General features: G+C 36.5%; 1 protein-coding gene across 1 annotated transcript in view; it reads right to left on the bottom strand.

The window, feature by feature from the left end:
- Window positions 1–14,592, bottom strand: part of LOC115506891 (fibrous sheath-interacting protein 2-like) — a 52,657-nt gene that overhangs the window by 12,640 nt on the left and 25,425 nt on the right. Inside the window, 8 exon segments of the mRNA XM_032592082.1 lie at window positions 1–900; window positions 2,051–2,192; window positions 2,195–3,885; window positions 3,888–6,425; window positions 6,428–6,950; window positions 7,199–7,959; window positions 7,962–9,810; window positions 9,812–11,194. Coding sequence (XP_032447973.1) covers window positions 1–900; window positions 2,051–2,192; window positions 2,195–3,885; window positions 3,888–6,425; window positions 6,428–6,950; window positions 7,199–7,959; window positions 7,962–9,810; window positions 9,812–11,194 — 9,787 coding nt within the window.

The following is a 14,592-nucleotide window of genomic DNA, read 5'->3' on the forward strand; positions in this document are numbered from 1 at the left end:
TCTCACATACAACATTCAGAAGAAAAGCTGATTTGGGGGAGAGTCCTGGGTTATTTCTAGGCATTCTAAGGCTTTGCTGGTTATTTGAAGATAGGAACATTTTTCTTGGTATTTTATTGGAATTCACGTCCCAATTTGGGCATTCATCTGGCAAAAACAAATTGAAAACAATATTGAAAATTTTATTGACTACCTCCTTGGATTCATGAGTTTTTAGGCTACCAGCCAGAGTGCCTAACTTACATGCCAGCGAGTTTAGTTTATTTTTCTGTACTAGCTGATTAATTTGTTGAGTAGGAGCTGACTCCCAACCTCTGGGGCATGTCTGTCTTTTCATAGTTTTGGTTTTGTTGCAAATAGGCAAACTATGGCTTTTAAGCATGGAGAGTGGCTTGTTTCTTCCTCTGCTGGCATGCTGATGCTTTATTCCTATTTCTTTGGACAGAACATGGATCACTCCTATTAAGAGATCCTGAAAGAGATCACCAAAGTCAGCCGCAGCTACTCTTGGGCAGTAAATATATTTTGTTTTCACAGAAACCACTTGTTGTGTAATGTCTTCCTTTAAAATGTCACTATTAATAAGGATTTGAATAATGATTTCAGAAATGTTTAAAGCAAGTCCTCTGACAGAAATTGACCAACTTGCAAACACTTGTGAATGAACTAGAATAACCTTGCTAAATGCTGCATCTTGGTTTTCCAGTGATTTCTGCTTTGTTTCACCATCTTCAGTACAGTCATAAATGCTTGAAATTATATAGGAAATAACCAGTTCAGTGAGATGTTCACAAAATTGATAAAGTGAAGAATCATAGTTAATGTCTTTTAGAGGCTGCTTTGATTCATATTTTTTCCTTAACGGTGTGGAAACAATAGATACTTTTTCATCAAGAGGACCTTAAAATAGAAAACATTACTATTTTTAACATGCATTAAGGGAAAATGTTGAGCATTCAAAATACTAACAATATTTTATACACGAATTTTACCTTGGGGGTACCTCACTCAAGAAATAGAAAAACCTAGTCAAGGAAGGAACTGAGTTTTATTCAAATTTCTATTTCCCACATGTGGGACTTTACTTCCACCAGGAAGTTAAGAAAATGGCCAAACAGAATTCAGATCTGTAAGTGTTTGTTTCTTTCTTGTATAAACATATTTGTAGCTTTTGGAAATCTTGGGGCAGAGAAATGATTTTCAACTTTAGGTGCAATGCCCTAGAGTGATTCCAGTGATAACTAGAGACCTCATATTATTCTTGAAAACATTTTCAGCTCTTTAGCTAATTATCCAGTTTGGGACTCTATAGTATACAGTAAATTGAACTGAATGAAACTGCTGATATTTGACAGTTTTTGACACACAAAAATGGCTATTTTATACGGTTCAACCCAAAAATATGCATGTAAGCATTCATAAAAAGGGAGTGCATATATCCTATTTGTAAGCATGGGTTTAGAGTATTGTACTTAAAAAAGAGCTTAAGTCAAAACAGTGGCACATGAACAGAACAAGTTTGATGCCACTGTTCTTGTAAACTCTATCATCAATAATTGCAAAGACTAACTGTATATATCAAAAATAAGTTGGATCATTACAGTCTATGTATGGAAAGTCTGACTATAATTTAAGAAATCATTCTTTTAAAAAAACATATAAAAAGAAAAACCCTCTTTGAACTTATGTTTGGGAATTTGCCTTTAGAGCAACTGTATATCCCAAGAAAGACAACTGGTTTCATCGTGTCCTAGTGACACGTCATGCCCAACAAAATATATCACTTTAAATTATGCCCATTTAGTTTCATCTGTTGATAGTGAAAACTGCACAACACTCCTCCAAAGAAAAATTATGTAAATGTATCAACATTTTTTTTTCCTTTTAGCATACTGACCAGTTGAAAAACACACAATCAGCCACCCCAAATCCAAGATTACTTTCAGAGAAGCAATGGATGCAGCTTCTTGGATGTGAGAAGTGAAACAAAACTCATGGATTTTTTTTTTCTAAAATGATGCCAATTCTTTATAAGTCATTCCTCACTCACCTCTGGCTTCAAAGTTCTTGAAATGTGTGACCACAGCTGTAGTAACATATCTTGCTACTAAATGGATTTCCTGTGGTCCCAGTTCTTGATCTGCAAAAGCAATGACTTCAGCCTCTTCAAGAGGTGCTATTTTTCTAATATTTGGTACTTATCTTTCCACTTTTCCAGTAAAGTGAAATTGTCTACACTTGCTATAAGGCTTCTGTTTTCTTCTTTGGTTTTAGAGCTGATTCTTTTTTCCCATATTTTAAGCAAGCTTTTATTATCCTTTTGTTCTTCAGACATTAGAGACAAAGGCTTTTCCTTTGATACAAAAAATGGCTTCATTGTTTCTATACTTTCATTAGTTTGTGGGGTTTGACTTGAGAGGCCATAACTCAACAGCATCGTATTGACAATATTTTCTTCAGCTACACATATTTTGGGTGGAGAAATGGTTGTCTGTTTTTGGTTTAGCTTAACAACTGGTTTTGGGAACTCACAGTGATGAACTCTTTGATTTTCACCTTCTTCCATTTCTATGAAGGATGTGGAGTGCTCTGGTGCTGCTTGCACAGAGTCACCAGATTTATGAGATGGTTTTTGTAAGATGCTGCCTTCTGGGAGAGAGCTGTTTCCTTTCGTGGCTTGATCAAAATGGCTGAGGCCTTGGCCTTCACTTCTAGAATATAATGGTTTAAGTTCTGATTCAAGCCCTTCCAATGGCTTTCTGGATTTAGGTATATCACCTGCAGAGTATCTGACATATGAAGATAGATTTGAGGAAATCTTATCCTTTACTTTTCTATCTTCCTCTGAATAAAAATACAAGCCAGGGATTTGTGGAAGATCATCCCCACAGCTAACTCCCTTTGACTTTGAAGTGAACATTCCCATCCCAGTTACAAACCTGTGCCAATTGGCAGTGTTGGCATTTTCAGCTAATTGGAGAAGATTTTCCTTTGGATGGCTTTTTATCATAGATTCATAGAAATGAGTACACTGGTCCATCAGTGTGCTGATGATCTGACTTGAAGATGGTTCCATTTGGCATTTTTCTTTGTCTAGCTTGTTCTTAATTATACCAAGCATGTTATTGACAGTATTAGCAGTATAAGTAAGCAGTTCTGAATGGAATGAGTGAAGCTGTCGAAGGGTCGTCTTCATGTTCTCCTGGGAGATCATAGTACTTGATTTAGATTCATCAGGAAACATATTCAGTTGTTGTAACTTGGGCAATATCGTTTTCATTAACGGCTTCTGTTGGACAGCAAAAAAGTTTTCAATAGGTATTTTCACAATTTCAGAAAAAGCATATGTAGAGATATGTTTAAACTGTAGGTCTGCAAATGATTCTAAGGTGTTCAGAACCCCTTCCATGATCTCTTGAGCAATTTGGTGGCTAGAACCCCCAAATACTTTGTCTTTCAACTTTGTGTTATATGTTGGTACACTGTTGAGGATGTTTGTTGTTAAGGAGCCACCTTGATTTCTAGTAGTAGTTTCTTTCTTGCTTTCTAGCATTTCTTCACCATCTGTTATGAACATCTGAGTCATGAAGTACACCTCTAATTTTTCAAATAGCTTTTTAACAATTTCCTGACCAAATATGTTAATTTGTACTTGGGAACCCGCAGTTCTAAAGGCAGCTCTTTTAAAGTTGTACCTGCTTTCACAAGCATCAAGAAGTGACAAATTTAAAAGTGAAACAGATTGTTCTAATTCTTTTGTTTTCATTGAAATTTCATTCAAAACAGTCTCAGCTATCATCAATAGCTTATATTTTTCATTTTCTATGTCATTTGATTCTGTTTGCCATTTATCAAGCATTTGTTTAAAAATATCTTCTTTAGGAAGACTTTCTCTAGCTGCGAAGAAACATTCTCCAAAGACAAATGGGCTTCTGGATTTGCAAGAGAGATTGCCCTAAAATTCGTCTGTGAAAGTTTGAGATCATGCGAGTATGAGCCTTTTGTTTGGTTGGCCAAATTGTTGTTCTTTGTAGCATATAATCCTTGCAAAACTGCATTAACTATTTTGCTTGCTGTCAAGATTTGATCAGAAGTTAAAGTGTTTATATTTACCATTAGCCTATTTTGCCTCATCTTTTGAAATTCACTTACAATTGTTTCCAGAATATTGCTTACTATATCCTTGGCATACATTTTTAGTTCTGCAGTGGGGAGTTTTTTTCTCACTAAGGAGTTTTTAGCATCCCCTGTTGATAGCAGGTATGGCAGACCAATGCCAGTATTGGACTGACTGCCTCTTAAAGTCTTCTCTCTAGGACTTAACTTGGTCTTGTTTTTGGCTTTAGCACCACTAGGTTCTAGGTGTGGTTTTGTTCCAAGTTTAGGCAAAGAGAGAACTTTTGATTTTGCTTTAAAGTGTGTTTTAAAACTCGCATTAGGGCTGCCTTTGGAACTAGCTTTAGAACTGCATGGCCTCAGAGATTGCATTTCATCAGATTGATCTTTAGGGGACAAATTCTCTTCTAGGTTTTGTAAAACAAAATCTGTGATCTTTTTGAGAACTTTTTGGGCCAATTCTTCACCCACTTGCAATGGAGAAGTTTGCAGTAAGGTGTTTTCCAAAGAAGTCATGCTTCTAATGCCTGTAGAAGGGCAAACTTGCAGTATCACATGTTCGGGGGGAACACTTCTTTCTGCTTGTTTCAAGTCTTGAAAGTATGATGGATTCACCAGTAATTCATCACTGCCAGATGCTTCCAGTTCTCCTCTGACCTTATTGTTTTCATATAAGGATGTCATAACTATTGAGAACATTTTTCCAAAAACACTTCCTACTATGTCATTTGCAACACTGCTTATATATGGCTGCATGGGTTTTTTGTGTGCTGCTATTGATGTTTTAATTTTAGAATCAGATGTAAAGTGGGGGAGTTCATTACATGGAGGGCAATGGCCTATGTCTTCCATTACCCTCTGATATACCTTCTTTAAAATTTCATTAATTGCATTTAACAAAGCATTTTTTTCCTGTCTAGATTCTCCATTTTTAAATATCTATTCCAAAACCCTTCTCAGGTTTTCTGCTTCTGATAGAGTTTGGTTTTGATGTGGGTATTTTGAAAAAAGAGATAGTTCAGTGTTGTCTTCCATCTTTCTTTGACCAGGCAATATTTCATTTTGTACAGCTAGTTGTGTAAATAGATTAGGGTTCTGCTGTGAGTAAAGCCTATTTGCCTTTAAAGATATTTTATCATGTAAACTATTGAAGATGTTGTTGACAGTTTCACTCACAATTATGTTTTCTTGGAATGAGGTATTGTTTGGATATGAATACATCTTTTGGATTTCTAAATCTATGTCATTTTTTATAAGCATCAAAATGGTACTTGCAATTATGTCAGCATATTCCCTAAGACTACCTTGTGATATATGAATTGAAGGTCTATGTTTTTCCCTATATTTAGCAAATGTGTAATCTGTGACATCTTGACCAAGAATGGTTCTGGCTGTTGAGATTTTTGGGATACTCACATCTGATGGCATTTGGTTTGCTTCAAGAAATAGACTGTCGTTTTGTTTATAATTTGTAAGTTCTGGGAAAACATATGGTTTTTCTCTAGTCTGACTATCAAGAGTAAGTAGAAAATCTATTCTTTCTGTGGCAAAAGATTTTAATCTATTCAAAATGGTTTTAGTAATGAAGTGAGCATTTTCTTCACATGGGTCAGAAGCATATTTCTTGGCATCTTGTTTTTTAAGTACAGTTGTCTGATTATCATCAGAGTAGACTGATTTCAGCTGTACATCTCTTCCCTTTCTTGCAAATGGATGTATCTCCCTTTTCCCTTCATTCACTGGGTCCATAACAGGAGATTGTTGATGCTCTGATTTGGGACATACACCAGAAAACATCAGGGGCAATTTTGGAGAAATAGAATCCTTTGCATTTACACCAAGCATGATAGCAGAAGTGAGACTTTGAAGAACAATATTCACCATATCACTGGAAATCATAGCGACACAAGACTTAGGAACTAAAAGCATTGGAACAGCCTTATTTGCACACTTGGCGTTTGTTTCAGAGTTTGCTTCTAAATGTTTCCCACTTGTATTACATTTATTAAGAGTGGATTCAGCAAGTAGGACATTATTCTCATCTAGTGTTTTCTCGCAAATGTCACTTAAGATACCCTCAATGGTATCTAGTATTTGAAGTTGAAGTTTTTTTCGATAATCGCTTTTATTGAACAGCCTTTCAACAATATCTTCTGGCCAACTTAGATCAATCTCTCTGTCAAATGTGTTTTTTTTTTCATATTTACCTTTAGTAGACATAATACTTAACACTGTGTTGACAGTCTGACTTGGGTTCCTGTCAGAAACCACAATATTATGAGCTAAGAATGGATTTTCCATTTCTTTAACTTCTGTTTGATTCCTTGTAAAATTAGTTTAGCCACTTCTGTTGCATATCTATTTAATTTACAGGCAGTCGGGTGACATATTGAGGTGGTCTCTCCAGACTTGTTATGATCCACTGAGCAACAGGAACATTGATCATCAGAATATGAATCTTTGGTTGATAGCCATGGTTGGCTTAAAGCAGTCTCATCATGCTGTAGAGGCAAAGCTATTGGAACTGTGAGACTGATATGAGGACAAAAGAGAGCTTTTACTTTGGAAGTAGCAAACATTTCTAGATTTGTTAATACTGACTGTATGATATCTTCAACTACATTCATTTTGGTTATTTTACCACTACTGAGTGTGGACTGAAATGTACCTGGATTTCTGTCCAGTGTGGTAGAATGAACAGAGGGCTTTTCCCCACTGTAATGTTCAGGAAAAGAGATATTTGCCAAGCAGGTGATAGTGTTATATCTATTTTCATTTGCATTTCTATCTGTCATGGCTGCAGAATAAAGTTTTTTAAGTATGGTTCTTTTTATGTTTTTTTTTTTTTAATTTTTTTTTCAACGTTTATTTATTTTTGGGACAGAGAGAGACAGAGCATGAACGGGGGAGGGGCAGAGAGAGAGGGAGACACAGAATCGGAAACAGGCTCCAGGCTCCGAGCCATCAGCCCAGAGCCTGACGCGGGGCTCGAACTCACGGACCGCGAGATCGTGACCTGGCTGAAGTCGGACGCTTAACCGACTGCGCCACCCAGGCGCCCCTTAAGTATGGTTCTAACAATATTACCTACAACAACAGTTACATCTGCTTCAGACACTAAAAGATCCATTCTTTTATCCACAGACTGAATTGATTTTTGAGCAAATGGCTTATGGCCAGCATGAGGAATGTCCCATAAATGAGACTGGGAGAGAGTAAGCACATTTAATTGATCAATTAAGTGATTCTGAAAAATTTCATTCAAAATATTCCTTATAATGGGCACAACTGGGGACTTTCCTGGCTCTTTGAGTTCTACTTCAATTTTTTTAAATGTTCTTTCTAGGTACCATTGCTTAAGAGATTCTGATTTAGTTTCTTCTGATGGTCTTTCCTCTCCAGCACTTTCTTTCTCTATATCTGCAAGATCTTCTAGATAAGATTCTGGGTCAGCTCCTCCAGGAAGAAAATTTCCATAGGTTGGCCTGTATCTGTAATTTTCAATGCCTTGCTCTTCTGGTTCAGTTTCATTAAACTTATGTGGATGCCCTGCATCTAAAATTAAATTGACTAGATTCTTAAGCATTTCTTTCTCCTGTAGTGGCTTGGTCATACCTGTTTCAAAATTTGGCAAGCTCACATTTAATTCTGTTTGCATAGCCTTCAAAATAGTACTTGATACTTTCTTTGCATGCACATATAAAGCAGACTGCAATTGTCTTTCATGTGTGTTTGTACAAATGTTGATACTTTCACTTTCCCAGTACCTCTTGTTGCTCTTTTTATTTCCACTGATTGTAGTGCCCAGAATTTCTAAATTTCTATTGGCAAACCCTTTCAATAAACCCTTTCAAAGATCTCTGAAGCCATGACTTCCAGTTTATCTTGATGCTTTACTTTTGTGGTCTGTGTTTTGTGGGCAGTTGTATTTTCCTTGTTGTTAGTCACCTCTTTGCTACCTGGCTGGATCATACTGGACACCATGCTGGAGACTATGTCAGAGCATCCGCTCATTTCCTCAATAAGCAAAGAAAATGATAGGCTGTCAGTATCAATATACTCTGAGATAGCTTTAAATTCTGAATTTGTGAAACTGTGATCCATTTCAACACTACATAATTTTCTAATGATATCTTCTAGAATTGTATGAGAAATGAGCTGAATATTAGACTGCAGTACAGTGGTTGTCCTCAAATTCTCATTGATCCACTCTCTATTTTGTTCATCAGATGGGGGAGAACATGGATGGTCTCCTATGAGCTCATGTAACATGTCATATAAGGTATCCCCGATTCTATCTAACACTTGCAATCTGGTACATTTGTCAACTTCCTCTTGCATACAAGGACAATGACATTGTTGATCAATGTCAGCAGTTTCATGTGAGATTTTAGACCTTAGCTTATCTGAAGGGAGCATAACAGTGCTTTTACCTGTATTTCCACTTAACAACTCACAAATACAAGTTGCTAATGAATTTATCATAATGTCAGTATTTAGCCTTGTGACAACAGAGTCTAATTTCTTTTCATAGTCAGCAAAAACTCCTGTATCTATAAAGTCCTTGGGAGAGCCACTCTTCCCAAGATTTAGATTTTTCTTATTATATTTCAGTTCTTTCTGTATTACATCCAAAACAATTTTTACCACTTTAGTTGTGTAAGTACCAAGGTGAGATTGAAATGGTTTCCTGTCAGGTGCAGGCTTTGAATGATCAGCATGGCTTTCTAGTTTAAAGCAGTTTTGCAATTTTGGACACATAAATGATTTTAGCTTCTTAAAAATTGTATAGATGATCTTATCACTAATGTGAACTATAGGTTCAGGTGTTGATTCACTTTCTTCAGGTTCTAACCAGGGATCTCTTGTAGGGTCTATGCCAAGTAAAGATAAAAATTTCATCTTCCTTTTACTCTCAAACCATATTTCTAATGGCTCTTTATTTGGTATGTCAGCATTATCTAGAGAATTTTCATGCACTGATGAGTAATGACTGATAATGTGACTACAAGCTATGTAAAGTATTTTTAATACAGCATCTACAATTTCTTGAGATACTCTTTGGATTTCTGACACAGAGAACATCTGGTTCATCCAGTCTTGAAAGGACCGATCTTGTGGGCTTCCTGAGGTAAGAAGTGAAGCTTCCTTATCATTTTTATAATCTAGGTGACCAGAGGGCCCAGAAGATATGTCTTTGAGCATCTCTGCTAAAATACTTGTAATTATATTTTCTGAGGCTTTTTGTGTTTGATGCTTTACATGTTGGCCGAGAAGCAAAAGGTCATTATTCAAACATGGATTATCATTAAAAACGTCCCTATTATCAAAAACTGGAAGGTCAGTCTTTAATCCCCAGTCGGGAAATGCTACTTTGCCTTGAGAAGCAGACTTTGTAGGTAAGTTCATATTACTTTTGTACTTTAAATCAGGATTTTCCCTTGTTAACCAGTGATCAGGAAGCTGTTCTTGTAATTTTGCTTTTTCACCTTTGATAGATGAAATCAGCACATTTTCCACAATCTTATCTATTTCTTTATCTTCATCTTCAGAATAAAGAACCATGCCAAGAACATTAATAGGTGGAAACAGGCATCCATATCTAGGATCATTAGTTACTCTAGTGCTGGTGAGTCTGTGCTCTTCTTCAGTACCAGAAGGACTACTTAGGTTGGGGTGTCTTCTCTTTTGGAAAACTGTTTTTTGGTGGTTTCTGATGTAGCTGAGCCAAGATATCATCAAGTAGCTGAAGGATGATCATTGTTTCTTTAGTTGCAATGAGCCTTTCATTATTAAGTCCAATTCGTATATAATTTAATATAGTACTGATTGCTTCCTGTATATAACCAACCAGAGAGGACTGGGAAAAAATATTTGACACTATATTTTGTATTTCTTCTTGGCCAATCAAATTGGCTGCATCAGGTTCAGCACTGGATTTCCTTTTACTGGCTCTTTGAAGGGACACATATATTGGATCTTCCCTGTGTTGTTGATAAGCCAATTCAGTTGTGATTTCAAGATGAGCAAGTTCATTTTGCTTAGAAGATGCAAGAGCCCTCAGCTTTTCTAAAATCACATGAACCATATCCTCTGCAATATCACTCATGTTCTCCACAGTATAAGGCAGTGAAGCTTTTGAAGTTTTTTCTTCTGGAGAAATGAAATGTTCTCCACTGGTTGGTAAGTCTGATTTAAAGTGAACTGACAAATTTTCTTGTGCAAATACTTCAATACATTTTTTCTCAACTGCAGACTGTAACTTCTCAAGCACGCTTTCCATAATTTCAGCAGCTGCTGAGGAGATATTGGCATTGGAGAGTAAGTCTTCTTTGTCAGTGTCAGTTTGGTCAACCAGAGCTTTGGCTGTAACAGAAGAAAGAATGGGGATGGTTTGGGTTAATTCAGACACCATTTCATGAAATGTATTTTCTAAAATCAGCTCAGTTTCCTCTTTTAGATGATATTTAAAGTTATCAAAAACATTCTTTAACTCCTGCATCTCCTATACAACTCTTGCTTTTTCATCAGTAGACAGTGGGTGTTCTGAGCCATCTTTAGATTCCTTTGTGCCTGTTTCAATCAGTGCAGAAAGGTGACTATCATATTTGCAGGTCTTAATCTTGGGGGATTCAGTGGTCTCATTATTTTTAGGTCCAGAGTTTTGTCTTTTCCTGTGATGAGTTTTTCCCATAACTGTTCTTTCTTTGTGGGCAGAAGATGGTCTTACAGGTGCTGCTGGTTGCTGTAGTGACCTGTCAGCTGTGTCTGTACAGACCTCTGCCTGAAATGCCTTACTTAGTTCATATAGAAGCATTTCACTGCATGTGCTACAGCAACTCGCACTATTTGAAGAGAAGGTAGAGTCATCAGACGATGGGTATGTAGTATTTTGCAACCTTTCTTCATATTTTGTGATGGCTGGGTATAATATACTGGTCACTGCAGCCACAACCCAGGTCATTATATTATGAATTATATTGTTCAGTTCTTCTGAAGTTACCTGGAAAGGAGGTAAGCAGGACACAAGGGAAATCATATATGAATTTCTTTTAGGGACAGGTGCTACCTTTAATTCCTTGTATCAAAGAATGCATAGCTAGAATCCAGCAATGGTGTATAGGATGAACACAGCAAAACATCTATTTAGAATATCTAATTTCAAGTTGGTTTATTCTCTGTGGCTGCGATCTATTCTTTGAATAAGATTCCCTTTGATTCAAAATCACTTGGAACTTTGATTTTCAGCATTTATTGCTGAGCATAAATGGCTTCCTGGCTAAAAAAATAGCCAAGTGGCTGGGACAGATGGCCTTAACAGATATATTCAGAACATTTCATCCTAAATCAGCAGAATACACATTCTTCTCAAGTGCACATGGGACATTCTCCAGAATAGATCACATACTGGGTCACAAATCAGCCCTCAACAGATACAAACAGAGGAAGTTCATACCATGCATATTTTGAGATCATAATGCTATGAAACTTCAAATCAACCACAAGAAAAAAATTGGAAAGCCCTCAAAATACATGGAGGCTAAAAAACATCCTACTAAAGAATGAATGGGTGGGGCATCTGGGTGGCTCAGTCAGGTGGGCGTCTGACTTCAGCTCAGGTTATAATCTTGCAGTTTGTGAGTTCTAGCCCTGCATTGGGCTCTGTGCTGACAGTCAGAACCTGAATCCTGCTTCAGATTCTGTGTCCCCCTCTCTCTGCACCTAACCCACTCATACTCTGTTTTTATCTCTCTCAAAAATAAATAAACATAAAAAAATTAAGAATGAATGGGTTAACCAGGAAATTAAAGAAGAAATAAAAAATACATGTAATGAAATGAAAATGAAAACACAACAGTCTGAACCCTTTGGGATAGAGCAAAGGCAGTCGTCCTAAGAGGAAAGTACATTGCAATTCAGGCCTATCTCAAGAAGCAAAAAAGGTCCCAAATACACAACCTAACCTTATATCTAAAGGAGCTATAAATGGAGCAGAAAATAAAGCCTAAAGCCAGCAGAAGAAGGGAGATAATAAAGATTAGAGTAGAAATAAATGACATAGGTGGGGTGCATGCATGGCTCAGTCAGTTGAGTGTCTGACTTTGGCTCAGGTCATGATCTTGGTTCATGAGCCCAAGCCCTGCATTGGGCTTTGTGCTGACAGCTCAGAGCCTGGAGCCTACTTTATATTCTGTGTCTCCCTCTCTCTCTGCCCCTCCCCCACTCATGCTCTGTCTCTCACTCTCTCTCTCAAAAATAAAAAAAACATTGAAAAAATTTTTGAAAAAAAAATGACATAGGAAAAAACCCCCAGTAGAAAAGATCAATGAAACTAAAAGCTGGTTTTTTGAAAGAATAAACAAAATTGATAAACCCCTAGCCAGACTTATCAAAAAGGAAAGAGAGAGAACCCAAATAGATAAATCATGAATTAAAGAGGAGAGATCACAAGCAAATACACAGAAATAAAAACAGTAATAAGAGAATACTATGACAAATTATATGCCAACATATTGGGCTATCTTGAAGAAATGGACAAATTCCTAGAAACTCACACACTACCAAAACTGAAACAGGAAGAAATAGAAAATTTGAACAGGCTCATAACTGGCATAGACATCGAATCAGTTATCAAAAATCTCCCAACAAATAAGAGGCCTTGTATTTCCTCCCAACAAACAAGGGGAATTCTACCAGACAATTAAAGAAGAGTTAATACCTATTCTTCTCAAAACTGTTCCAAAAAACAGAAATGTAAGGAAAGCTTCCAAACTCATCTTATGAGGCCACATTACCTTGATTCTAAAACCAGACAAAGACCCCACCTAAAAGGAGAATTACAGGCCAATATCCCTAATGAGCCTGGATGCAAAAATTCTTAACAAGATACTAGCAAATTCAATAGTACATTAAAAGGATTATTCACCATGATCAAGTGGAATTTATTCCTGGGCTGCAGGGCTGGTCCAATATTTGCAAATCAATCAATGTGATAAACCACATTAATAGAAGAAAGGATAAGAACCATATGATCCTTTTCATAAATGCAGAAAAAGCATTTGAAAAAAATACAGCATCCTTTCTTGATAAATACCCTCAAGAAAGTAGGGATAGAAGTAACATACCTTAACATTATAAAAGCCATATATGAAAGACCCATAGCTAATATCATCCTCAATGGGGAAAAACTGAGAGCTTTTCCCCTAAGGTCAGGAACATGACATGAATGTTCACTATCACCACTGTTGTTCCACATAGTACTGGACGTCCTAGCCTCAGCAATCAGACATGATGCTCTACATGGAAAACCTGAAAGACTCCACCAAAATACTTCTAGAAGTGATATGTGAATTCAGTCGCAGGATATAAAATCAATGTACAGAAATTGGTTGCATTTTTATACACCAATAATGAAGCAGCTGAAAGAGAAATCAAGGAATCTATTCCATTTACAATTGCATGAAAACCCATAAGATACCTAGGAATAAACCTAAGCAAAGATGTAAAAGATTTGTATGTTGAAAACTACAGAAAGCTTATGAAAGAAATTGAAGAAGACACAAAGAAATGGAAAAATATTCCATGCTCATGGATTAGAACAAATGTTGTTAAAGTGTCTATACTACCCAAAGAAATCTACACATTTAATGCAATCCCTATCAAAATAACACCAGCATTCTTCACAAAGCTAGAACAAACAATCCTAAAATTTGTATGGAACCACAAAAGACCCAGAATAGCCAAAGTAATGTTGACAAAGAAAACCAAAGCTAGAGGCATCACAATTCCAGACTTCAAGCTGTATTATAAAGCTGTAGTCATCAAGACAGTATGGTACTGGCACAAAAACAGACACACAGATCAATGGAACAGAATAAAGAACCCAGAAATAGACCCACAATTGTATGGCCAACTAATCTTCAACAAAACAGAAAAGAGTATCCAATGGAAAAAAGTCTCTTTCTTCAGAAAATGGTGCTGGGAAAGCTGGACAGTGACACGCAGAAAAATGAACCTGGACCACTTTCTTACACCATACACAAAAATAAACTCAAAATCGATAAAAGGCCTAAATGTAAGACAGGAAGCCATCAAAATCCTAGAGGAGAAAACAGACAGCAACCTCTTTGATCTTGGCCACAGCAACATCTTACTAGACATGTCTCTGGAGGCAAGGGAAATAAAAGAAAAAATGAACTATTGGAACCTCATCAAGATTACAAGCTTCTGCACAGTGAAGGAAACAATCAACAAAACTAAAAGGCAACTTATAGAATGGGAAAAGACATTTTCAAATGACATATCAGGGAAAGGGTTAGTATCCAAAATCTATAAAGAACTTATCAAACTCAACATCCAAAAACACAAATAACCCAGTGAAGAAATGGGCAGAAGCTATGAATAGACACTCTTCCAAAGAAGACATCCAGATGAAAATATGCTCAACATAACTCATCATCAGAGAAATACAAATCA

Source organism: Lynx canadensis, chromosome X (genome assembly GCF_007474595.2).
Source record: "Lynx canadensis isolate LIC74 chromosome X, mLynCan4.pri.v2, whole genome shotgun sequence".
NCBI lineage: Eukaryota > Metazoa > Chordata > Mammalia > Carnivora > Felidae > Lynx > Lynx canadensis.